The sequence below is a fragment of the Aulonocara sp. 'chitande type north' Nkhata Bay genome, linkage group LG7 (genome assembly GCF_057382095.1).
Source record: "Aulonocara sp. 'chitande type north' Nkhata Bay isolate Kocher_YH1m ecotype deep benthic linkage group LG7, A_spYH_male_GT1.1, whole genome shotgun sequence".
In the NCBI taxonomy this organism is placed as follows: domain Eukaryota; kingdom Metazoa; phylum Chordata; class Actinopteri; order Cichliformes; family Cichlidae; genus Aulonocara; species Aulonocara sp. 'chitande type north' Nkhata Bay.
This window is the reverse complement of record NC_141350.1, coordinates 8,749,271-8,777,255: the sequence shown is the minus strand read 5'-3', so window position 1 is coordinate 8,777,255 and position 27,985 is coordinate 8,749,271. Positions and strand designations below refer to the sequence as shown.

The 27,985-nt window shown below is 41.4% G+C and overlaps 1 protein-coding gene across 2 annotated transcripts in view; it reads right to left on the bottom strand.

Moving 5' to 3' along the window:
• Positions 1-27,760, bottom strand: part of LOC147324513 (membrane-associated guanylate kinase, WW and PDZ domain-containing protein 2-like) — an 89,488-nt gene extending 61,728 nt beyond the window's left edge. For both annotated transcript variants that reach the window (XM_086298359.1, XM_086298360.1), the window contains exons 1-2: positions 27,084-27,760; positions 656-772 (exon numbers count right to left, since the gene is read on the bottom strand). In XM_086298359.1, the coding sequence (XP_086154485.1) occupies positions 656-772; positions 27,084-27,381 (415 nt within the window). In that variant the 5' untranslated portion in view covers positions 27,382-27,760. The remainder of the gene's footprint in view (positions 1-655; positions 773-27,083) is intronic.
• Between the last annotated feature and the right edge of the window lie 225 nt (positions 27,761-27,985).

The window sequence follows — 27,985 nt, the reverse complement described above, 5'->3', positions numbered from 1 at the left end:
GACACAGGAAGATCCTGCTGGGCCTTGCATCCCCTCAATATTAATCACACAATGACATCGCCGCCCAACAGGCCAAAGGCATACGTGCCGGGGAAACAAAAAAGACAACAACCCAAAAAAGAACCAAAAAAAACCCAGACAAAAAAAAAAAAAAAAAAACATTCACATGTAACATCTCATTTGGTCAGCGTGTAAAATTCATCACACACAGAAAGAAATCTGTGTATGTTGTGCATGTCTAGCATGTGCTAAAGGGGGGGCAGGGCATTACCACAACGCAAGCCTCAAGACAAGAGGGTGGTTGCCGTGGAAACCTCAGGCTGAAAGCTCGGCAGCCGGACGACTGAGGGAAGAGAAGGAGCGATAGACGGCGAGAGACAGAGAGAATGAGTGTGTGTGTGTGTGTGTAAAATAAAAGGGTAACATCTCAGGGGCAAGCGGAGAGAAAGACAAGGTGTGTTAGCTGGTGGAGGAGGGTTGACAATGATATCCAAGAAATGGTGCTAGAGAATGAAAGAGACAATTACAGACATACAGTGAGGCAGCAGAGAGGATGAGATCAAAGAAGAGTAAAAAAAGAAAAAGAAGAGGAGTGCAGCAGTGATGGCGGCCAGAGGGTGGAAGAGGGGAGCGATAGAGGGTGATGTGGACTCACAGGGAACAGTGCGGAGGTAGAGGTTGTCTCTGATGATTTGCTGGTGGTCGTGGTCCACTGAGCCCTTGGAGAAGCGCAGGTTGAGGTAGTGCCGCAAATCCTTGTCAACCACCCCCCCTAAAACACAAAACGAGCAAGAGAGAGAGAGAGAGGTCAGAGCTTGATGACAACAGTCACAAACTGGCAAAGGACATTTTTCTCTTGATCCAAGTCAGACTATTTCAAAAACCACCAAAAGGATTTCCACTGCAGTGGAAGAACAAGCACCAGTTATTAAACAAAAAAAGACACACAACTTTAAACCCGTTACGGAAAACTGAAAGTTTAAAATGACACAAAGCATCAATGCATGAATATCAGCTACTTCAGAAGCTCTTCGTCTTCAAGTTTGAGTAATTTTCTTTAATATTTTCCAACAAAAAGCCGAAGCGCACCAATACAGAATGCACAGACTGTCAAAGCTGTTAGCAAAGAGAAACACTGAGGAATATTTTAACAGTATAAAACTTCCTTGAGGAGCAATAAAAGGGAAAATGGCATGTTAAAGGAGGGGAGAGAGAACAAAACACAATTTTGTAGTGTCATGAGAAAAAAAATGGCTTGCAATGATTTTCACAACAAAGCAAAACAGCAAAGGCTACTAGAGCAATTGTGTAAACCAGTGATCCCCTTGGGGTTAAATGTGCGGTGTCAGCAGGTTGGGTGACAAAGGCTACAGAGGACAGAAGCTCAAACCTCCTCATTTCTCCCTCTCTGTCTCTGATGATTACGTGCTGTTTGAGCTTTCACCCTTTTCATTATGTCACTGAGCTGAAACAAAGAAAAGTAAATGACAAACAAAATAAGGGCAAAAGGCTAAGGAGCAGGCCAACATATCTATGCGGCATATAGTGCGTGCGTGTGTGTGTGATAATGTCCATGAATAGTTTCTCCTCCCTTCATCTGAAACCAAAGAAGCCCAGGAGGATGAGAGGAGGGGAACTTATTTTCCACACAGCATTCGATATGCAAAACCATCACATCCGACAGCGGGAGGGATGAGGTTACATGCCATGCATTTACAAATGACAAAAATGCCTCCTCACTCATGCATACTCTAGTGACCTCCTGCCAAATGGAGTTGACAGCGTTCAGGATACCAGTTAAGATTCAGGCAGTGTCTGCCTTTCATAGGAAACTCTTTACATTGGAACCATGCATACACGGCCCTGACACAGGTGACACTGTAATTCTCAAATGATCAACCCTTTTAGTCTAACATCTTATGTAAACTGACACCATTTTAGCAAGGCCACGAAGCACCATGAAATGCTTCACAAATAGAAAAGAGCGAGGTGAGAGGAGAGGAGAGAGGAGAGGAGGAGAGGATAGGAAAGGAGAGGAAATGAGGAGAGGAGAGGAAAACAAAGGAATAGATGGAAGACAGGATGAAATCTTGATTGGCATTACTACTAGACAGTGATTGTTCTAGATGGGTTTACCATGATGTCACGCAGCTATGCATTCATGCATAGGCCATATCTCTGACATGCACAGACACCAGCATACATATATCTCTACATACACACCGATACATGCTCAGAGAGAGAAAGACATCCGAGAGAAAGAGCTGTGCAAGCCGGGCACCTCATCAGTACCTGGCCCAGATGTTGATATAAGCGGTCCTTTCTCTACAGGTATATATCCAAAGACAGCCTGTCCTCCCAGGCGTCCTCTAGCCTTGCAACCATCCACCGCACATCTTCTGCCGCCTTGGTGAAACCACACTCTCTCGCCTCCTGCCTCTGCTTCTCCACTGCTGCTCCAGCACACAGCAGTAACCAGCTGCAGCCAATTTTAGTCCCAGGGAAGAAGATAAGGACGGGGGGGATGGGAGATGTAAAATGACACGGATAGATGGCGAGAGACGACGACCGTCGGGAGGAAAAAAAGAGGAGAAGATGTACCAGTGTGAAGCCGGGCTCCACAAAAACCTACCAGCGGATTGGCCGGATGACTTCCACAGTCCTGCAGCAGCCCCTATCTGCTGCTGCTATTACTGCACTGGTGTGTGTGCGTTTTGTGTGTGTGTCTCCAAAAGACTGAGAGAGACAGTACGTGGTAGTATCAGATAAATGTTTATGCATGTGAAAGCATTTGTAGAGTGTGTGTCGGTATTTTTTTCCATGTATGAGCACATCCAGATGCTCCCCGACGTTCCTCAAATACTCTCCATCTCCCGTCCACCAGATGCTCTCTCTGTTCGACCTTGTGTCAAAGTAGCCTAGACTAGAGAGAAATACTGTGACGCGCAGCAGCAGCAGCATATGTCACAGTGAGGTTACACTCACTCATCCGCACACGGAGGGCTGATGAGCTCACAGCTGCAGAAGATGCCTCGAGCGCCGTCTTGAGCAAGGTTTGGTCAAAACACGAGACGTAAACAAACACCAACACAGAAACACACGCTCGTGATATGAGCGCTTGGCTCGAGGCACAGCTGACTGTGGAGGAGGGGTGTATTTGAAGAAGCTTTATTGGTGTGACTGTTCAAACAGAACAAATTTACCAGTCTCAGAGTTAAACTTGATGCTGTAAACATCACAGTGAACTCGTTTGGTGCCTGTCTGCTTCAACAAAGCAGAAAATAATTCTGGGAAAGGCAGTTTTTATAGATTGCCAAAAACGGCAGCATGAAAGCGGGGTAGAAAGGACGACGGCACAATCAATCAACACCATCAATCAAGGCAGACAGCAATCAGCGCAGGACTACACAGACTCACACTGCCCATCGACTCTCTTTTACATGATCCCCAAAATCACGCACAAACATTTAAACACAAAGGTTCATTTAAACAAATTCCTCCCTTCTGCCCACATCTGCCGTTACTGGTGGAGCTGCTGGCACTACCTCCACCACAGCAGTCTTCACCTCATTATGTGATTAGATGAGTCCAAAATCACTCCCAGTTTACCATACAGAGCACTAAATTTACTGTCCATTTTATTCATAATCACTAGTGCCCTTAAATATTCCACAAGGGCTTGACTGCTTAATTCCTGTGCTCAATATCTCGTTAAAACGTATCTCTTCTGCTACTGCTGGGTGAGCTAAAAGGCTCCAGCTGAGTATTTAGCAAGCTACTTGGATCCACAGAATCAACTGCATGTTTAACCATGCAGACAGCTTCACGTTTTACTAAAGAAACCCTGAAAATCGAGCAGAATTCAGTTTTACACACAGAGACGTATAGATAGTTGGCCACATACATCAGATAATCTAATGTCTTTGTTGCTTAGCAACACAAAAGAACCAGATCTGTCTGCACAGCTGTTCATTTACCTAACGCCACACACCCAAATTAGAGAGCTTGTTCAGCGTTTAAACGTCAATATTTCTAATTCTACATGCCTAAATAAGTGTCTTCACATGAAAAAAAACACCACCTTCACATATGTTCAAATGAAAGATCATCAAATGTTCTGTCCTACAATACAACGTCTTTACTGATCAAAGCAAGGCTGCCACTGCAAATGCATTTAAAAAAAGTAAACAAATCTGTCAACAGCTATACGTTAAGGATATGAATATGCAATCAAATCTGACAACAAGAGGACTATGCAACTGTCAAAATACTGAACCAGGAAGACAGTTTGTAACATTAATTCAATTCAATTTGATTTATATAGTGCCACATCACAACAGCAGTCACCTCAAGGTGCTTAATAGTGTAAGGTAAAGAGGGTCTAAACAATCAGATGACCCCCCTATTAAGGAAGTGGGAAGGAAAAACTCCCTTTTAACAGGAAGAAACCTCCGGTAGACAAAGTCACCTATTTTGAGGGTCTAAAGTGTAAAAAAAAATGGGTTTGCCAGGTCACTGCTGCAGCTGTCTTTAGTTGTTTGTGGATCTTTTTTCCTTTTTTTTTAAGCAAGTGAAATGCAGCAAGATCAGGTTGAGATCAGGTCACTGACCTGGTCACTGCAGAATATTCCACTTTCAGACCTTCAAAAACTCCTGAGCTGCATTCACATTATGTTTCAGGTCATTGCCTTTCTGTACTCTCAAGTGTCCTCCAGTGAAGTTTGCTGCCCGAGCTTTGCACAAAGTGACACTTCAAAAAATGTACTTGTGTAAATGTGAGTTGTGACCCAGTGCCAAAGAAGCGATGTTGATCCATGCATCATACTGCATCATACTGCCTCTGCTGTACTTTTTTTTAAATGTAGTACGCTTCAGGATCAGAACCTGTCAAAGCCTTCTCCACACTTTCTTCTCCACAGTTATCTTACTGGCTGTTTTTGGCAATTTTATAATATTATCTTTTTCTTCTTTGAACACGTTTGCATCTTGTGGTGATCTTTCTGTATTTCTTTTTGTGAAGTCTTCATCATAGATTTGGATAATTATAAGCCTTCCTAATGGAGTGTTCCTAAATTGGCTGCCTGTTCTGATAACACTAAGTTTCCTGTCATGATTATGACCACTCACAATGCTCTTTACTTTAAGTCCAAGCTTTTTTTCCCCCATGTTTCTAAGCTCACAAGCGTTCTTGTATCAAAACTGTTGATTTTGCCCTTCCTAATATTTCTGTTATCCCTTTGAAGATTTTCTTTGTTTTTGCTGCCTCAGGATGGCCTTTTTTCATTTGTACTGACAGCTCCTTTGAGCGCAGTGATACCAAATGTACACAACATACTTGGAAACAGCTCTAAACCGTTTACCTGTCATGATAACACGCGAGGCCCCGAGTACAGAGGATTGGGACTATAAATAACTATAATGGCTCGATAGTTGTTGCATCATTTTTCTTTAGTGTATTCATCGTGTGTATTCACCTATAAGGTGAATGTCTTAGTACACAGCTAAAATATTAACTGTTCTATGAGTGCCCACACATATAAAGATCTAAAAGTATATCAATCAGCACCTTAACACCTGTTAAATGTGCTCTCCCCAAGCCTCCAAATTGAAAAAAAAAATCACTTCCTGTTATTTCAGTAATATTTTATATTGAAGAATGTATATCTTCTGCTCATCTCATTTCCAAGTTGGAACAACTGTTAATTAAGCTAAGTTCACTGACATTAATGATTTATTAAACTTGTACCAACCTCTGTAGTAACAATATTTCATTTGTAGTGATTTATGCCGTTGTTTATATATGATGAAAGCTTAAAAAGATTTAATTGGGGATCAATAAACGCTCAGCAGGCTACAGCAAAAACTAAGGCTCTGTTCCTCCACTAATTACTGACGTAAACACTGGAACAACCAATTCCAGAGGCCACGGGCTTGTTGTGATTTCAATTCCAGCAGTTCACGGAAACAAGGATGCCTGACATCACCTCACCAGTGCTACGGACAGCTGCTGAGGTTTTTAGTCTCTCTCTGAGGAAGGTCACATTTTTCCTGATAGACCTTGTGAGATGGAACATTTCCTCTCACAGTCTAAAATCTTTAAAAGTGCAATTTATTCACAAGTAAGATTTTCCTGATTATATATAGCTTAGCTCTGTACCCACACATTCAGTTCCCAAATGTCACTGAATATATACACTTAGTCATGTTTGTCAACACTAGTCCAAATGTCCATCCAATCTCTCTTATCTTAGTTATTAAAAAAACAAAGCAAAAACTACCTTTCTGTGTGTTCGTCTTTCTGGCTTTGTGGAACTGAGAGTACTACAACTTCTGTCACGGAGGCTTATAGATGAAAACCCTGCCCACGATTCCCTCAGCACCTTAAGGTCACACTTAAACAACATTTATTCATCTTTACAAGCCGTCTTCCTCCAGGCAACAGCTACTTTTTAGTGAAGTATGCAAACCACAGGCTTACAGAAAAATCAGAAGGCAGATATTCTTTAGTCAAACCAGAAAAAGACTCAGATTTACCTCATACTGTAACGTAGAGCGTACCATAGGTCACAAAGATTACTTTCTTTCGTAGCTGGACGTAAATCTGATATTTTGCATGAACAATACCTCTTTTTGCTAAATGCTTTTTAAAGAGATGTGGACTTACTTGACATAAGCTAACTAACTAATATATTAATGCAACCTCAAAGTTAAACTATTTAAGTAGCTTCAGGTTTGCTCAGAATTTCAGATTAAACACAGTTTAATCATTACTATGATGTATTATTGTGTGTGTCCCTTATAATGCTGCAGAAGATGTATTTCTACATTAATGTATTAATGTAATTGTGAAAAAAAGACTGGTCCATGTGTATACACCCACTAATATTAACATTACATAACTATATACTGATATATTAGTAAACAGTTATGTAATACATGTAATATATATAATTATACCCACTGTCAGCTTCCCATGGTAACAGTTACCCATCATTTCTTTATTTGTTGAAAGTCTTTGGACTTTGCACCACTGCACACGTGAAGCCATACATGGTATTATCAATATTCTCTGTTCTGTTTACAGTGAGCGCAAAGACAAAACAAGTACAAGTCCTCTCCCATCACACTGTTTTTCTGCTTTCCAGCTCCGCTCAGTTACTGATATTTCAGATTTCATCTGTAAGTCAAAACCTTCTACTTGTCAGCTAGACCCCATTCCTACAGTTTTGGTTAAGGCATGTCTACCTTCTTTGCTTCCGCTCATATCTGCCATCATCTGCTCTTCACTTACCACTGGAACTGTTCCTGCTTCCCTCAAAATTGCCACCATCACCCCAATATTGAAAAAAAAACTGGTCTAGATCCCAATAATTTTGAGAATTTTTGGCCTATTTCCAATCTACCATTCCTTTCAAAAATTCTTGAGAAAATAGTTGCCACACAACTCCACTCACATTTAACTAATAATAATCTGTATGAACAGTTCCAGTCTGGTTTTCGCCCCTCCCATAGCACTGAAACAGCACTTATAAAAATAACCAATGGCAGCTGACTCCGGTTTACTTTCCATTCTTATTCTCCTCGATCTGAGTGCTGCTTTCGACACTATTTCTCACTCCATTCTTCTCAGTAGGCTAGCCTCTATCGGTCTCTCCCATACTCCACTAGCCTGGTTTAAATCATACCTGTCTGATCGCACTCAGTTCATTCAACTCAAATCCTTTACTTCTCAGCCCCTTCCTCTGACCACTGCCATGCCCCAGGTATCTGTCCTGGGGCCCCTTCTTTTCATTATCTACCTTCTACCGCTTGGACATATTTTCCGTAAATACAATGTCCATTTTCACTGTTATGCCGATGACACCCAGCTTTATCTGTCCACTAAACCTGATTTTGCTCTTCCCCCATCCTCCCTCACCCTCTGCTTAGCTGAACTAAATTCATGGTTCTCTTCTAATTTTCTCAAACTCAATAGTAATAAATCCGAGCTCCTCTTGGTAGGCACTAAATCAACATTATCCAGAACCAACAGTTTCTCTATTGCTATCGATAACTCACCGGTCTTCATTTCTTCCTCTGTGAAAAGTTTGGGTGTCATCCTCGACAGTACTCCATCTTTCAATTTACACATTAATAATATTACTCGGTCTGCATATTTTCAATTGCGCAACATTAATCGGCTCCGTCCTTTTCTTACCCCACATGCCACTGCCATTCTTGTCCATAGCCTTGTTACTTCCCGGATTGATTATTGTAATTCACTTCTTTTTGGTCTTACTCAAAAATCCATCCACAAGCTCCAACGCGTCCAGAACTCTGCTGTCCATATCATCACCAGGACCCCTTCTGTCCACCACATCACTCCTCCCCTGCAGCAGCTTCATTGGCTCCCGGTCAAATATCGCATCAATTTTCTAAATACTCTTGCACACATTTAAGGCTATTCATCATCTCTCTCCTCCATATCTCTCTGACCTGGTTAAGACCACCGCCCCATCTCATTGTCTCAGATCTTCTTCTTCCCTTTCACTCTCTGTCCCCTCCCCCTATCTTGTAACCATGGGGAGCAGGGCTTTCAGCTGCTCTGCTCCACGACTCTGGAATTCCCTACCTCCTGATTTAAGAAACATCTCTTCCTTCTCTCTCTTTAAGTCCAAACTCAACTCCTATTTTATTTGTTTATGTCTTATGTTTTTATGATTCTGTAAACTTCTTGCTTTTATTCTACTGTGTACAGTGACCTTGAGTGTTTTGAAAGGCGCTTTCAAATAAAATGTATTATTATTACAATCCATAGTATGTGTACCCATACTTGGCCAATAAAACAGAGTAGCGTTTTAGATTCTGTCACATTCAGAGCTGGGTTGTAAACGTTAATCCGACCTTCTATGGTCTATGTACGGATATACGGAAGAGGATTAGTGCCACCGGGGAGGAAAAAAAGAATTCTGAGATTAAAGTCAGAATTCTGAGAAAAAAAGAATTCCAGTTTCCAGTCATTCTGGAAAAAAAAAAAAAGACATGAAAAATTAATTCTAAACCGATTATAAAAGCAGCAATTTTCTTAATCAACTAACTGTTTCAGGTCTAAGCTTATAGTGTGAGTAAGGACCAGTTAAACATCAGCATGCTGAAATTAAAATATTTTTTTATAGCCTAAAAGAAGTGGCTAGATAATAAAAAGATTTTTATTCAGACTTTGTTATGCACAACACAAATTGCTGAGCACCACTTTTGTTTACATGGCATAGCTAATGGGTTGCACTGTTTGTATGAATATGAGCTTGGAGAAGGGAGCATATTGATGCAGACACCAATGGGAGCCATTTTGTTTGATTTGGGAAGGCATAATTAGACCCGACATGCCCACTTTCCTGGGAGGCTGAGAGAGGAGGCAGGCGCAGTCCTGCCACATTGATTCTCTGAGCTTCTCTCCTCACAAAGTTTAACTGCTAAACTCTTAACTGCAAACAACCCTACAGTTATGCTTCAGGAGCTCACACCTGCGTGCACACTCGGACTCTTACTGTATATCCACACACACACACACAAATGCAAGGAGACATGTTTACATTTAAACACAAACATTTCTCATATTTCATGCCAAGGACAAACCACACCTGATTAAATCCTACTGGCAAAGACACAAACACACACACACTAGTACACTGAGTAAAATGGGTCATATCTGTTGTGATGGTCAGAGGAATGTAAGGAGAGCTGAGGTGAAGTGGTGCTGCTGCACCAGAGAGGTTGTCATGGAGAACGAAACCCAAAAAGAGACGTGTTGATCGATAATGCTTCCTTATTCTCACAAGAGGTCATACAGGTTACAGAGGAGTAAAACACTGTAAGGCAGGAGGCATCGCATATCCGGCTGCACATCTGAGACATGAACATTCATAAACATGCATAAATAAAAAGAGAGAGAAAAAAATCTGTTTCCTCATCCAAGCTTTGACCAAGCAGCTGAGCGCTGCAGCTACCACCACCTTGACAGGAGTATTATAAGAAAAACCATGCAAGGTTCGTCAACAGAGACCTCAGTTGGACCCTGACTTTCAAGTAACCAGAGCCAACACCTTAACATTATTGAAGAAGTTTGGGATCATCTTGAGGGAGTACTGTAAAAAAAAGGCAGCTGACATCCAGAGAAGAGCTTTGAATGTCCTTCAAGAAGCCTGGAGAACTATCCCTGAAGACTGCATAAAGAAATGCAAAGAAAGCTAAGAGAGTTCAGGCTGTGTTGAAGAATAAATATGGTGTGCTCTGGATACCTTCCACAGCTAGTCGCTAACTCATACTGACCTTCTTGATCTATGGTATCTATGGTATCCTGAGTTTAGCTTAAACTTGCAACGTACACCTGGGAGCTAGGTCAGATTACGTTCACCTCATAAACATACTGCTATGGAGTTCATTTGAAACTAGACCTAAACCTCCTCCAATTGGACCTGAGTGTGATTACTGTGTTCTCATCTAAATCGCACCAAAGTGGGAAACAAACCAGAGTTCAACTTAAACGGACTAAACACTGCAGGTGTTTCTTTTAACTCACTCCCCCTTTACCTTTAGGTAACCTTTATTTCTTATTTCTGACCTGAGCAATTTCTGTCATATTTCAGGCCTGCTTACAGAACAAAAATGGCCAGATGTGCATAAAGGTTAGTGAAGGTCATCTCTGCCTATGCAGCTTCCCATATACCCTTGGAAAAACCCAGAACGTGTTCTAATGGTCATCAATTTACATCTTCATTGATATATACCGAGGTGTCAAAATCTGTCATTAAGGGTAAAGTCATATAATGTCTTTTAGGGGGGACAGCACAGATGAAGCTCTAGTCAGGAACCAACATGAACAGAAAGAATTTTTTTTAAAAAGGAAGAGGATAATCAAAGCCAGACAATCCATCAGCTATCATCTAATGAGCTAAACTCTAACAGCTAATGTTTTGGAGCTTTCCGTGTGGCCAGGGGATATCTGGTCCAAGACTTCCTAACTATACTTTTTTAAAAGAGATGAAAATCTTCAGTTTTGAGACTGCTTTTGGGTCAGTGTGTTTTGTCTTTTGCTCTGCACACATGCTGAAAGCAGCCAAAGCTTGTTTAAATTTGACTAGTCAATACTACAGACTATATATGAAAACTAGAAAACTCCTAGTATCAGAAGTCTTGTTCCTTGCCTACAGATTCTAAATATTCATGTGTGGGTGCCCATTTATAAAGATCATATGTCAAACAACATGTCCAGTGTTTTCTTTATTAATTAATACAATGTAATAAATATATTATTAAGTTAGGTTTGCTGTTAGCCAAACCTAAGTTATTCATGTTTGTTTGCTAACTGAATGCTCAGAAAACATCTTGTCTTGTTCTTCCTTATAGAGGGTCGTCTGATTGTTGAGGTTTTCTCTCTATTATTGTAGGGTCTTTATCTTACAATATAAAGTGCTTTTACTATATAAATAAACTTGAATTGAACGGCATTAAATGTGAGGTTAAACTGAAGATGCTGGTTTTTATTTAGCAGATAAATGAACTTCAAAGACAGTAACAGCAACAAAGGTGATAACATAAAATGCTACAGTGCATTTGTATATTTCTGAAAAAGGCCACCACAATTATTTTCATCACATTCAAAATGTCCTAAATTTTGACCTGTAAAATATCAGCTACTGCATAGGCCACGCTTAGCACAGCATGCTATTACCTTTCTCTTACTTTCGACTGCAGGAACTGAAATGAACTCAAATACTTGGTTTTCAAACCTGAATGTTGAGCTTTGATCTTCAGTTACAGTCTTTACTTTTGATACCGTCAATTTCAGTTTTTACGTTTCCTTTCAGAATAAGACCCTAGCCAAATAATATATGGAAAAGGGGGTTAGCATGACAAATTCTACACACTTCAGATTTAAAAAAAAAGAAGAAAGAACTAATTAAGGTATATTAATAAGCTATAAATATTTCTATACTGTAATTAGGGCTTTGCGATATGACCAAAATCTCATGTCCCGATATAAGAATTCTATCATCCCGATAAATTCTGTGAATCTCGGGCAGCTCGTCTTGCAGGAACTGTTTCCAGCTGCGCGTCATGCAGCTGGAGTCGAGTGTTTTAACCGATGCATGAAACGATACATTTTTAGACATAAGTTGTAAAGGCCGCAGTTTTCTTTGTGAGTATTTATTACACGGCGTGCTGCGGGGAAAAGCCTGTTCTAACGTTTGAGTCTAAGGTTTATTTTTTAGCACCTGGTGGCTCTTTTTTAATTCTCATCCGTAAATAATCTGCTCTTTCACGTGATTCCGTTTATTTTGAAAAGTCTCAACAGGATCTTGAGCTTTATTGTGAAAGGTTTATGTGGAACATAAACAAGCGGACACGCGATGCTGTTACCGTCGTTGTTGCTACCGAAAACAAAAACAGGCTCTTGTGGTCCATAGTGTGGTTATATAAAATATAAGAGAAAGAGAGAACTTTAAGAAATTAATATAGCCACTACAGTGAAATATTGCCGTAAACAGTTTATTTTGCGACACCACGAAACAAACGATAGCGTAAAATGAAACATAGACGTTTTTATATCGTCATCCTATATATATCGTTATATCGAACAGCCCTAACTGTAATACTATTGCTCTTTTATTTTGGGGCTGTTTACAGTATATTTTTCATTTGCTACATATAGCGTAAGTCCATTACATTGTGAACACTAAAATTTTAAAAAGCCAAAATGTGTGTTACTGTCTCTTTAAAGAACATACAGTACCTTTTTTCTTTCCCTCTTTACATTCATTTCTATCATTCTGTTTTTCTACCTCTTTTTATCTCCTTGTCATATCTGACATTTTACTTTCACGGTGTCTTTGTCCACATCTCCTGTGGTCCAGTTAAAGAATACTAAGATCGGACTTGGACCAATTTTTCTTGTCTAACCCTCTCAATTAGGCACAGGAAGGGCTGTGTGAGATAAAGCAGGCGATACGGTGTGTGCGTGTGTGTTTGTGTGAGAATGATACTGGATACTGTATGCATTTATAGTCGCCACATGTGGGTGTATTGTAAAAAGGCCATTTAGCTGTGGATAAAGCATCAGTTTCCAGTACTCCTAATGGTGTTATTACAGCAGGCTGCAGGGCCCATTATTAATAGTAAATGACAGAGCGTCTCTCCTAAAGGTCTTAATATTGATTCCCCCCATCCTCAGACTAGTCTTAATGATGATGTTCCTCTATGTCTTTCTCTACGGTGCCATAATCAAGGCCAGACACAACCTCTGAGTCACTGTAAAGGGAAACAAGCTCACACTACAAATGAGATTTCAGGACTAAAAGAGGTAGAGCTAACGGAATTGCCATTCCTAATTCCTCATGTAGCCATGCTCAGTTACACCTCACTGTTAGCAAACAGCCCCTCCACTCTGCGTTGTGTTGAAAATTATGTGTGAAGGATTGTTTATCTATTTGTGCTGGGGTTTATTATCTGCATAAGAACAGAATGCATAGCGGTCAACACTTAAAAGGTGCAGCAAACCCACCTGTAGCTCTTTGGTGGACAAATAATACACAATATATCCTCACAGTTCTTTGCTTGGCGACGCTGAGCTAATACAACTCCACAGATACACATCTATCAAATTTGTGGTAATTATGGCAATTGGATTCGCATACTATAAAAAAAACTCTGTTAGACTTGTACTGCCTTCTTTCTCCCGTCACTCCTCATTGTATTCAAGCAGCGCTCCAAAGACTCAGTCGGAAACAAGCAGCATGCCTCTTAATGGAAAATAAAGAAAGACCAATTAAAAGACAAAAACAGGGTAAAATGTGCACGGCTCAAGCGCTTCATCCGCTGGTTCGCAGATGTGGGAAAGTTGAGTAACAATAATGGGTAGAAAACACAGAGAGAGTGAGATATGAAGAAACCCCAGAGGCAGTGGAGAGTAATAAGAAACTCATCAGTTTGGGGGTGCAGCAGTCGATTCCCTGAGGGGTTAAAACCAGCATGGGTGTGTTTCCTGTCAATACAAAAAATTAATAATTGCGACTGTGGCTGAGAGAAGGCCACCTTCTGAGCATCATAATGATTCTGCTCTCCAATGCATCACTTGGCTGCTATGGTCTGATAGTCTAATAAACCCTGTCTGTAGTGATTAAGGGGCCCTTCATGCTGCTAAATCCAAACTAAAATGAATTGAATTCAACTCCACTGTACTGACCCGATTGCTCCTTTCTTTTCTCCATTACAGCTTGCAAGGATGAACTATATGAACAAGAATGTAATAGACACCATGCTCATAAAGTCTGCGAGAAATGGCCATAACTCTGACCCTAACAAGTCAGGTGGAAAATACTTTTAAGTTCAGGCATGCTCCACTGACTCATCATCAAGGTGATTACCATTTCGTTAGGATCAACTCCAAATTATTGGCAGTAAAAGTCCAGAAGTTTAATAAATTCCACAATTGGAGCAGTAAACAGCTAAGCATAATACACTTAATATCTTGGTCTGACCAGGCTACACTGAACATTTGTCAATACTAATGTTAAAGGACAGCAACATACACTATATTGACAAAAGTACTCACTCACTCATACAGATCATTGATCATTCAGGTGTTCCAATCGCTTCCATGTCAACAGGTGAATAAACTCAATCACCTAGGGATGAAAACAGCTTCTACAAACATTTTTGAAAGAATTGGACCCTCTCAAGAGCTCAGTAAATTCCAGCGTGGTACGGTGATAGGATGGCACCTCTGCAACAAGTCCAGTTATGAAGTTTCCTCACTTTCGGTAACAACCGCAACTCAGTCACCTAAAAGCACAGAGCAGGGTCAGAAGATGCAAATGGGCTTTGTGTTCAGAGGTCGACAACTTTCTGCAGAGTCAGTTGCTACAAACTTCCAAACTTCATGTGGCCTTCAGCTGAGCTCAAGATGAGTGTGTGGAGAGCTTCATGAAATGGGTTTCAGTGACCGAGCAGCTGCATCCAAGCCTTGCATCACCAGGCACCAATGTAAACATTGGTGCTTGGTGATGTAAGGCTTGGATCCATTGGATCCACTGATGCAAAGCACACCACCACTGGATCTAGAGCAGTGGTGGTGTGTTCTCTGGAGTGTCACACTTTTCAGCCTGGCAATCTGATCGTCTGGGTTTGTGGGTGCCAGGAGAACGGTACATGTCTGACTGCATTGTGCCAAGTGTAAAGTTTGGTGGAGGGGGAGCATGGTGTGGGGTTATATTTTAAGAGATGGGCTCGGCCCCTTAGTTCCAGTGAAAGGAACTCTTGATGCTTAGCACACCAAGACATTTTGGACAATTTCATGCTCCCAACTTTGTGGGAAGGTTTCGGGGATGACCCCTTCATGTTCCAACATGACTGCTCACCGGTGCACAAAGCAAAGTCCATAAAGACATGGATGAGTGAGTCTGGCTTCAACACAACAGAACACCTTTGGGATGAATTAGAGCAGAGACTGTGAGCCGGGCCTTCACATCCAAACCTCACAAACACTCTTCTGGAAGAATTGTCAAAAGATTCCCATAAACACACCAAATCCTTGTGGAAAGCCTTCCCATAAGAGTTGAAGCTCTCATAGCTGGAAAGGTTGAGCTGGCATCGTATTAAACCCTATGGATTAACAATGAGATGTCACTTAAGATTATATGCATGTGAAGGCAGACGAGCAAATACTTTTGCCAATAAAGTGCATCTTCCCTTCTGATTGATCAAACCTTTACAAACACCATGTATAAACAGCATCCTTGTTAGTCTCTCCCATAAGCACAATTTTAAGAGTCAAAATTAGAAAATGACAAAGCACATAACAAAGTAAAGGACTGACAGGTTGAGTCATCCAAGGTTTGAGTTATTCTCAAAGATCTTCTCAAATAAGGTTTCAGCCCTGTCACAAGAGATATTATTAGAATTTTTTTTTTTTTTTAAGCAGGCTAGGTTTCTGCTTCAGTGAATTTAATGCAAACCATTTTCAATTTTCCTTAAAAATCCCCCACAAAGAGACAGATGTCTGTCTCTGCTGGGTGTTGCGGATCATTCAGGGTAACCAAAAGAATGTCTCTTCTGGGAAAAGGTTTGTGTCTAGTGGCATTTTTTAAAGATATCAGAAGGCACTGTATGAGTTTGATCGGATCTTGGCCCCTGAGCTCAGAGAAGGATTTAACTTTCGTAACTAGAAGACTAAATAAGTTCAGGTGGGAAACTTGTGTCTCTGTAGCCTATAAGAACATGATTTTGGTCCTTTTTTTTTTACAATTTAAAAGACACAACTTACAGTTCCTGCTATCTTTGATGCTCTTTATGTTGAATTAGTCAGTGACAGGCTCGCCTTTATACACAGAAACTTGCACATTCATCTCAAACAGCAGAGTTGCTTCAGTGCAACTACTGAATGCAACACTTTTGAACTCAGTGGAGTTCAGTCTGCTAGTGATGGGTCGTTCGCGAACGAAATGGCTCTTAGAGCCGGCTCTTTGACGTGAACGACGCGAGCCGGCTCCTTATCGCGAGCCGTCACGTGGGTTTTTTTTTTTTTTTCTTCTTTCTCTCAGCCTCTCTCTCGCACTTTTTTTCCGTTTCACTCTGCACACGAGCCTTGTGCTTTACGCTGGGCAGAGGGGGGAGGGGCGGTAGTTACACTCAGTAGCACAGGAACAGAGCCAGAGAGAGAGAAAGAGAGGCAGGGACAACAACATTAGAAAGGTATAGTAATCATCCACAACTATTTTCGGTTGCAGATGATAAAGGATTGAGAAAGTTTATTCATGCAGGTCCATATGACAGAGAATATGCATGTTCTTTTAGTTTTCATATTATAATTTATATTTAATTGTGTTGTGGTTTGCAGTGTTTTGTGTTCTTTTCACTTTAAATTTGTGAAAGGAAAAAGCTGAAAATTTAAATAGTTAAAAGTTGAAATGTGAATAGTTGATTTTTGTATTATATGATTTATTTATTACATTTTATGTGGAGTGAATAAATAAAAGTATATTTACGGTGGCCCCTAGAGACAAAGCACATACAAACTTCAAATCACATACGAACTCTGAAGCATGTACAAACTCCAAAACACGTAAAAACACGTACAAACTCCAAAACACGTAAAAACTCCAAAACACGTAAAAACACGTACAAACTCCGAAGCACGTAAAAACTCAGAAGCATATAAAAACTCAGAAGCACATAAAAACTCAAAACACGTACAAAAGACAACAGAAGTGCTCCAGGATTCTGGGCGCAGTGTTGAGCCTTTGTTATCTTGTGGCTACACAAGCCAGCAAGTACCAACGACCGGATTTGGTGTGTGGTAATAACAGGTAAATGAACTTTTTTTTAAATTATTTGAATATATATATATATGAGTGCCTGTGTATAAATACACAAACAATACACACATGCTTTCAATTGTGTAATTTAAGTGATCTAGTAGCTCTGCTTTGGAAGTTCAGTTAATGCTAGAAATGTGTTTTGGAGTTTGTACGTGTTTTGTCTCTAGGGGCCACCGCATATATTTATATATAAACATATATAAATAAAACCACTTGTTTTTACGTTAGTAATTCCTTTTGTGCATAATTTTATATTATTGTTAATAATAAATTAATTAAAGCAACAAAACAACCTGAAGAGCCGGTTCGGAGCCGAAAGAGCCGGCTCTTTTTAGTGAGCCGAACCGAAAGAGCCGGATCTCTAAAAAGAGCCGGAAATCCCATCACTACAGTCTGCTACTATTAAACTTCCTGTGAGAGTGTCAGAGCAGATAGAGAGCTGCTCCTTTGAAAACTGATTAGACAGATGCTGTCCTCTACTGGTAGGAAGCATTAGCTACAGTTATGAAACGATCCAGAATGTAAATGAAGCACTTTAACACGTCAGCCGAGATTTCTTCCAGTAGAACAGGAAGCTGCCTGCTGCTGCAATGAGCATGATTGAGTCAGCAGTGGAATTTAAATTCATATTTAAGCAGAGCAGCCTTACACAAAGGGATTTTCCCCCCATTAATTTATTGTATGGAGGTACAACAGTGAAATGAACTCATGATCATGTGCATAAACCGATGCAGAGCAAAAAAATTAGAGGGTCTTCAAAACAGCTGAGGTGTGGTTATGAAAAACACGTATACACATATTATATATATAGTGCATGACGTGTGTCACAGTACTCTGCGTATGAGTTGGCTCCACTTCAAGCTATTCAACTCGGGAATGAAAGTGAGCCTCTTTAGAAAGTCAGAAAATCACACGCCATTGTTGGTAGCCATCCACCAGTTTCAGTGCAGCAGCCGGAGTAGCTCCTGACGCCAGCTTTTATAATCCTTCTCATTCAGATCTGAAGCCCACAGTGAAGCTATCAGATTAGCGCTGCTGGCTAATACACACTATGTCAATGAATGAAAACCATGCGCTGCCTTCTGTGCTGCCATGCCTGACTGAATAAGATATGATTCAGTGAAAGTAGGAGGGAAGCTGTTGTTTCACCACAGCCCTGACTCCCTGAGAAGGTTTTCTAAATACAGCAGATATCATTTTCAAAGCAGACCTGCTGACTTATAAAACACACAGAGAGGTATTGTATGCGCAAAGCCAGACAAACCGAGTGACTCTAAATACATGCGGCAGCTGTGATGAGCTGTCTGCCTCCACCTCTGGAGGTGAGAGGTGGTGGTGTCTCTCAGCTGTACAGTCGCCTCATTAAACCCTCAGACCTCTCGGCTGACTGAGACTGTGGGAGAAAAAGAGTAAAGTGACAGGGGTTGCATGTGAATGTCAGTAGGAGAGTGTAGTGAATATACATGTCTACGTACAAATGTAAACACTAGAGGACTTCCATTTTTTGCCACTTTTTATTTCTGTGTACTTTTTAGACCACAAAAAATTTGAGAGCCAACTAAAACTTCATATGAAAAACATATGGACCGGATCATACAGCTTAAACCAGTGGTTACCAATATGGATCAGACACACATACACAAGCGCCCGCCAGAATTGCAGATCTGATTGCACTTTTCTTCATTCATAATTCCATCAATTTTGACCTCTCCAACACTACTGCCTGAAATGCAGCCCCAAAACATGGCAGAGGCTCGATGATGTTTTACAGATGGCTGTAAACACTCACTGTTGTACTACTCTCCTGAGTTTCTCAGTACATACTGATGACAATGTGAAGCCAAAATGTAAAATTGTTTAGATTCTTTAACAAAAGAGATCTGTTACCAGTGATTTTCAGCCCAGTTCCTTGTGAATGGCATAAGAATGGCATCTTTACATCTTTTCTGATAAGGCTTTGCTAGTAGATCGATCAACCAAAGATTCAGATGCATCTCTCAGATCCTGTATCATTTCTTAAGGACATGACATTCAGGTGCTGTTCTTCTGCTGTAGATAGATTTTAGCCCTTCCACTTCTTCTTTTGTCCTCCACTTGTCCAATTTCCTTTAATTCTTTAAGAACGCACTGCACACCATGCCAAAATATGCCAAGTTTGTTTTTGTCATTCTTTATAGATTCAACTAAAGGAATGGGAACAAATTATGAGTTTTTGTCACAGGCTAGAATAGAATAATCCTTTAATTCATTTTTTGTCACAGACTGCTAGTAATAAATATACAGTTTAAGTTGTCTGTTATATACAGACACATCACTGTTTTTTCCTGTGATTTTGGTGCCTTTTTTATGCTTGAATGATTCATAGGTCAGTGTTACGTACCCTAAACGGTAGAAAAAAAATAAAACATCCTCTGAAAGGCCAGATACAAGGACTGTACTGAAAATGAGTGAAAAAGGAGCCAATATTGAAAAACTTTGAAAGACATTGAGAAAGCCTGGAGAAGTATTGCTCAGGGCCTCTTTAGAAGATATAGAAGAAAGTCCTTCTCCTTGGAAGCAAAATATAAAGAAATGAGGGATTATTTAGAAGCTTTGCGCAATAATGTTCATTCAATCAACAGAATATTTTCTTGTATTATTAGGTTTTGTATCCTAATATACTTGCAGTTAGGCAATATTTGTAATTCATAACTTTTACTTTTACTGAGGATTTTGCAGCGTGTTGCTGATTCAGTAAAAGACCAAAAAGGAAAAAAAAAAATCTCACACAGGCACAACATTTTTCTCTTACGAAGCAAAATCACCTCAGCCTGATTACATTACTTTCACTGCGGTTGTCACAAGATAAAGAAGCTCCACTAGGTGGCCAGCGGTGTAAGGTGTAAAACATAAATACCCACAAATTAAGATTTATTTATACAGCCATGCTTTTAAAACCAATTTTCAGAATTCAGTGTAAAATAAACAATGAACATAATGTCAAGTAATATGTCATATAAACAAAACAAACAAGGAAAACAACCGTCAGAGCAAATATGCCCCAAAATCAGCTTCGTCTTTGTATTTTTACCATTTTTGTGTCCACGTTATTTCATCAAAAGAGATGATTCATTGCTGAAATCTTGCACACAAAGACAACTTTCTATTGTTCCCATAATGAATATGCGCATGCATACATTTTACATACTCGCACTTAATTCCTTTCTCAGCATATTTCACCCCCCCCCCCCCCCCCCTCTCTCAGCACTCAGACACACTCATCCTGAATAATCATAAGAATTTGATGTTTATCTCAGCCAGTATGAAATGCAGCCTCACACAGCATCATATGGTCGCATTGCCACATCGATCCATCACTAAAATCTGTGCTGTCACAGATTCTGCAAAAATGCTAAAACTGGCATCATAACCAGTCACATCCTGACATTAGAATAACTGAACGGCGGGCGAACTGGTGTCACGGTTCTTAAAAACTCTGATCACATCATGACTCGAATGACATTTAGGGAAAATCACTTGACAAAAACCTTCTTTCAGTCACGTCTTTCACACAAAGACACGGCTTCTATCTGCACCTCACAAACACATGCTGCAGCACAGTCCCAGTGCAGTCCCATGCAGCGTGTCCACGCTAAGGAGAATTACATTGACCTAATTCACTTAACTGGACCAGTTAGATATTTGGTCATTGGCTGGCTGAGCTCGGGTTTGATCCTCTGAGCTGAGCTCCAGCAGCTTCTAGCCTCAATAAAATCATCCTCCGCCTCTGACAGAACTCATCTCTTGGTGAGTTATTAATACCAACGGAGCAGACAGGATGTTATGCACTGATTCTTCAAGCTTCTCATCAACAAAGCAACATGAGAGCAGAAGAAGGTCGCCTTCTCTCCCTCTGCTCCATCTGTCCCCCAATACTGTACTTTACATCATTAAGAGGACTGGCAGCACTTGGACAGCCAAGTCAGAAAACTTGACAACATCAGAAAATGACCCAAAGTGTAGATTTTAGAGAGATTAAAAGCTAACTGAACAACCATTAAGCTTTTTTGTGCTGCAACACTGCTGTGGCTGTATTTTCTATTTTGTTTAGTTTTTTTATATAAGCAGTTTTATATGGCCTTGCTTGGACAGTAGCTTTGAGATTTGTGCTTTGTGACCATCGACGCCTCCAAAGAGTGATTATTCAGTCTGAGCTTAGCAACCATAACCATGCCTGGAAAGCCTGTCAAGCTTTCCAATTTCTCCTACGTGCTGTGTTTGGATCAATATATCTTTTTTAGAGTCTTAAAAAAATTGCAATAAGACATCAGAAAAGACTCATGAAAATATTCAAATGTGTGTTTTTTTCTGCTCTGAAATAAACTGGAAAACATGCTTAAAAAGCTTAGCGCATACAACAATATCCTTAATAGCTTAACAGCCTGTTGCATTTGTTTGTGGAAAATGGATACCGCTACACAAAAACAAACATACTATTATAAAAGATTTTAGGGGTAAAATGAAGTATTTGTTACGCACTTCATTTATTCAAGGAAAGTCTAAATTCCAGTACACCCACCAAATCGAAGGTTTGCCTACCTCCCTGTCTGCACACAGCTGTAAAACCTGAAAATATCCCTTTTTGATAAATAAAGATATTTCAGAATCAGAATACTTTATTAATCCCGAAGGAAATATTTCCTCACAGTCTCAGCTTTTTGCATGTTTTTCTTTTTCAAGGATTAAAAAAAAAATTAAGGTTCATCTAAAAAACTACATTTTTACTAATACAAAGATTTTTAAGGCTAACGCTACTATATTTTACTTTATTTTGGTGTTATTTATTCCCCTATTATTCTTATGAAACAAAGAAGTCTTCATTCTAAGAAATGGGTCAATTGTTTGGTCTTCATCACACCATGTCTGAACTTGAGCAGTGCAAAATTCATGTTAACACAACACAGAAACTTCAATAAGTATCATTTTTATTTGCTGATAGGTTGTTTAGGCAGCATATAATCACTCCATCTATGCATACGCAGTTAACAGGTGCACATTTAAGCCTTCATGAATGTTCGCTCATCTCAACCATACATCTAAAAGAAGACCTTTGTGTCAAACTGAAGATGTGATGTTTAACGAATTCGAAGCAAAATTGCGATCAAATGAGCCCGCGTTCTTGTTGTAAACTGCAGATTTGAAACAGTCAACTTCACAAAGCAGATCATCAAATTTATGCAATCAGTAGGACGAACATATGTTTTACTGCTGTCTGCAGAATCCCAGTTAACAGTTTCATTAAGGAACCGCGAGCTTGCTGGCCTGCCCCGTATAAGCTGTGGGCGAGTGCTGCACAGTGTGACGGAGGCTGACTGTGCTCCACTTAGATGTTAAAGGCCATGTTAACATTTTGAATTCATGTTGTTTTCCCTCAGAAGGAACACATATTGTGCTCACAAACCCAACTGCATAAAACATCCCGGGGTCTTCCACCTCCACACTTTTCTCCGCGAGCCAAAAATATATACTACATTTGGAGGGGATAAAATTAAATTTCAGAGAGACAAGCAGTGACAGCGTTGGTTTCTTTTCTTATATGGAGGAATCTTCAAGTAGGGAAAAGGGCATTTCTGATATTCTGCTTATTGGTATGTAAATTATATCAGGACTTGTTGTAGATTCAGCCTGAATCTGAATGAGAGAAAAAAGGCTCCCAAAACAGCTGATATTACCACTTGTCTTATTTGTCTCCAAGTTTATCGATTAAGTTTTAGTCATATAACTTTTCAGGGGCTTTTTTCCCCCAAAAAACTGAAAACAGCAGTGAAAATTAATGAGATTCCAAACATTACTGAACATTTTCAACATGCTGTCATTTTTTATTTCTACTAAATCAGAACAGCAGTCGCCTCAAGATGTAAGGTAAAGACTCTGCAGTAATACGGAAAACCCCAACAATCAAATGACCCCTTTGAGCAATGCACTTGTGACAGTGGGGAGAAAAAAACTCCCTTTTAACAGGAAACAAGCTCAGGGAGGCCATCTGTTGCGACTGATTTGGGGTGAGGGGAGAAAGATAACATCACAGGTATAGACATAAACACATTATTTTGCTTTTAAGGCTACGTCCACACTAGCCCGGATAGATTTGAAAACTGCCTTTTCTTCTGAAAACGCTCTGCGTCCACACTAGCGTTTTCAGTCATGTTCACAGAGTTGCGCGTCCACATTGAAACGGCCCAAAACGCTTACGTTCCAGTCCTGCGCATGCGCAAAAGCGTGTGAGAATTAAAGAATTTGAAGAAAAGATATCTGGAGCATGTACAAAGTGATATTAATCTTTTTTAGGGCTGTCAAAATTGAAAGCAATCCACACAACTGCTGTATAATGCACTCCGCTATCTTTGTTTAATTGGTCACATGACTGGAAACAAGCTGCATGTCCAAAGACATGCAACTCGTGGGGATAGGTTAATTGGATAATCCAAATTGCCACTAGGTGTGAATGTGCGAGTGAATGTGAGTGTGAATGGTTGTCTGTCTCTGTTGTTGGCCCTGCGACAGACTGGCGACCTGTCCAGGGTGTACCCCGCCTCTCGCCCCATGACAGCTGGGATAGGCTCCAGCGCCCCCCGTGACCCTGAAAAGGATAAGCGGAAGCGAATGGATGGATGGATGGATGGATGGACTGCATCACATGACTAAGTCTGCGTTTTCGAGTGTCCACACTGCGACGGGACAGCTCCGTTTTGAAATGAATGCGTTTTCGAGAACGTTTTCAAAACGCTGCGTTTTACCTTGAGGAAAACGCCATCTGAGTGTGGACGGGAGGCCAAAACGGAGAGAAAATGATGCGTTTTCAAACGAAAACGCATTAGTGTAGACGTAGCCTAAGAATGAAGAACCTGCCAGACATCGTCTGTAAAATAAATAAATAAATAAATAAATGAATGAATAATAACAACAAGAGGGAACAGAGTCCATTTTGCCAAGTGTCTTTTCTCACATCTCCACCACACTCTTCTCTTAAAACTCCACCTTTGTCTTTCTCACTTTGTCACACACACATACACACACTTATTCACACTTCTCTCCACTCCATACTGTTCTAACACCTCTGCGGTTGTGATCTTCATGGCACTTCTATAAATCTGCCTCACTGAGTCGAGCAGCCGTTTGCACCTCACTAACGCTCGCTCCGGATGAGGTGATGAACATGGAGGAGAGCTCTACATCAAAATCATTAGGTGCAAACGGGCACAAGCAACATCTAATGTACAAACGAGCAGTTTAAGCTCAACAACAACACACTAATTGTCATAACAGGCCTCGTTTCGTGTCACGCCAACAGCGAACCAGCGTGGACTCACTCGTTTTCTTATAACATCCGTGACTCTCCAGCTATGACACGACACAGTGTCATCAGTGAAAAGGCCCTTTGTTTTAAGCTTTTGGTTTTTTAGGGGGGTGGAGGGTGGAATTAGGAGAGAGCGGAAGATGACACAAAGCATTTGAACCCACACAGTGACTGACCTAACCACTCAGCTATCCGTTCAGCCAGGAAGTTCCAGAGTATTGCTTAAAAAATGTAGAAATTGTTATGCTTTGTTGGTATTTTGTGGTGCAGTTTGTTGCTTTGATGGTGAGATTTATTTACAGCACATTCATTTACAAGACAGAGGGGTGAGAATTTTGAAGCAGTTAAACACACACACAAACATAGACGGGGAATAAATAACAACTCCCCTAAGATCTGCACTTGAAATTGTTTCTTTGTTGGCAATCCAGCTATCACGCTTAAATAATTTCTGTATAAAAGAAAGCAGTTTGACTGATTGACACATGATGTTTATGGACACTTTTAGAAAGTGATACGTCCTAAATGACAGCTCACACCTGCGTGGTGCAATGCACACAAAAAAAAATTGCCAACACAGATATTTTTTGGGGGAAACAAATATGCATGTTTGTTCCAGTAAAATCTGCATGACTGGCTTCCCTCGTCCCATCGATTTAAATGAGAGCACAGTGAAAACATGTCTGAATGCCGTAGTTCCTAAAAGACTGTGATGTAGGCACATGAAGGAGGTGACGGCAGAGTCACCTCAATGTGGAGGTCCATCAGGCCTCTCTGCCAGTGCAGTGATCCCTCTGGGACTGGAGCGGGGCTTTCTACAGTGTACCTGACTGGAAATAGCCTGTTAAAACGTGTAAGTGCGTGCATGTCTGCACGGTCGGGCAGACGTGATTGTGCACTCAGACGGGACATCCATATCTCTGATTTTTTTTTTTTTGGCTGTGTGTGGCCTCTGAGTCGAGCGGCTGGACTCCTTCTAGATGATTCCTCGGCGGGCCGTGAGTGTGTCAGCAACTGTCTTCCATAAATATACTCCGCTCTCCACTGGATGGAAGTCAAATACTAATATGACAGGGAGAGAAAGAGGGAGAGGGAGCGAAAAAATATATGTAGTGAAGGGGACAAGAAGCTGTGCACAAACAGCAGAGGGCTCAAGGACGTTCTCGGCAAAGACGACGTTCATCTGGAGAGCAGCGAGGTGGGAAGTTCAATACACGCATAGACTCATGTTTAAATGCATAAGTGAGGGAGGAAGAGAATAGACCTGTCTGTTAGAGGCACATTAGCATTTTAACCCCTCACACATCACAACACCACACTCCCACTCTGTCAGCAGCTCCAATTCAGTAATCAATCACGTTGATGCAACCCATGGAAACACAGGGACTGAGACAGAGCAGGCGAATCCTCTGTAAACATGCTCGGCAATGTCCAAAAATAAAATTAAAAAACTGCGTGATTTCAAGCTACACTGAGGCTTATTTCGCAGCTGGGAACGCAGCCCTTTTTAGCCACTTACTGGGGCTTAACTGAACCTCAGAGGGTGCGATGATAAGCATCTCCTCCACTTTTAACTTCTATCCAATGTTCTCTCTGCGCAGACACCCTGACTGCTCTTACACTGGCTGACAGAAGCAGGTCACTCAGTCAAGTCTGCTGCCAGAAATCCACTGGAACATCACAACAACCCTCCATCTTCAGAGGCTACAGTTTGGTTTTGATTTTGTTTTTTTAATCAAAGCACCCTCAAAGCTACCCTAAGCATGACCTGCACAATTACTGAGTATTTCATGAGCACCACATGTGCACATGCCAGTGAATTTTTAAAGGGGGTGATCAATATGAAAGCTTCATGGGAGTGCAGGTATCGTGGAATAACAGCACTGATCTGGGCTGGCATGCAGCAGTTGTTTGTGTGAAGCATGTCTGTCTGCTCAGACTGTACAGCAGCCAGCAAAGAGAAGAGAGAGAAGAAGAAGAAAAACATTTGATCCACAGCGAAGGCCTCGCGTCCTCGACCAAAAAAAAGGAGAAAACCGCAGGCTGTGGCATCAAGCCTAAACGGACACACCCCCTCCAGCCTGGAGGCATCGAACCAGCGATAAACAGACCGCGGCTGCTCCTGGCTGCGATGTAATCATTATAGTTGCTGATCCTGGTGGACTGAGCCCTTCATTACGGCTCGTAATTGTATTTCAGCAACAAAACAGGCCTGCAGCCTAGCAAAGGTCCGTGTTTACACCGGCTTCTCGCTTTAATGCAGACTGACAGATGACTGCACGAATGACATCTTAATCAAACCAGCAACACTCATTTACACAAACACGCCACACACGCACGCCTCTCCGCGGATCCGCGCTCCTGGCCCCTCTCCCGTCCAGCGCATATCTCACCTTGCTTGACACATTTGAAGCGGACCGGGTCTTTGCAGTGTTTGATCACGGCCAGCACGTCCCGGGTAGTGAGCCCGGCTACTGGCATGTCGTTGACCTCCAGCAGCAGTTCATCCTGGGCCAGTTTGCCGCTCTGGATCAGCCCCTTCCCTTGCTTCACCTCGCCGAAGTAGGGGAACTGGCCGTTCTCCGCGCCCCCCTTCAGCTCGAACCCCAGCTCGCCTTCTTTCCCCCGGGTTATCACCGCTTCGTGGACTTTGTTGGTCCAGTGGTTTTTCTTCTTGAGGCTCTTCGACATCGTTAGGGCGAGTTAATCACCGCGGGCTAGCCCCTGCAAAAGCCTCCTACCGTCTCATCTCTGCCTTTTGTGCGAGCGGCTGCAGCTTCACGGCGCTCGTGGCTCCATCATCACCGGTGCACGCTGGCGCAGTGTCCGCTCTGCGAGCCGCGCAGTCGGGCAGAGAGCTGCAGTACAGCACGGCAGCGGACTGAAATAATTATCACTCTGTCAGACACACAGACGTAAGAGACAGATCCTGGCGGATGACCCGGATGTGAAGCCTGAAGGAGGGGAGAGATGAATGGTTCTGGTTCGGCGTAAAGGGATGGAGAGGAGGGGAAATAGCACAGGAGGCGCTTCACTCTTACTACACTGCCAGGGGAGCTTCCTCGGGCTCACTGTAATCGCACACATGTAGGACGAAATATGGTACGCTGCGTGATAGCCTGTATAAACTTGCTCACGCGCAATTTACACGCAAGTGCGTTTGGGGAGTGTGAGAAACAGCAGGTTTCGCGCTGCAAAATTCATATATCTGTGGACTTTGCCAGAATATTCCCTTTCTAAAAAATATGCAACAAGCTTGTAAAGACTACCCAAAGGCTGCATTACCACGCGGGAC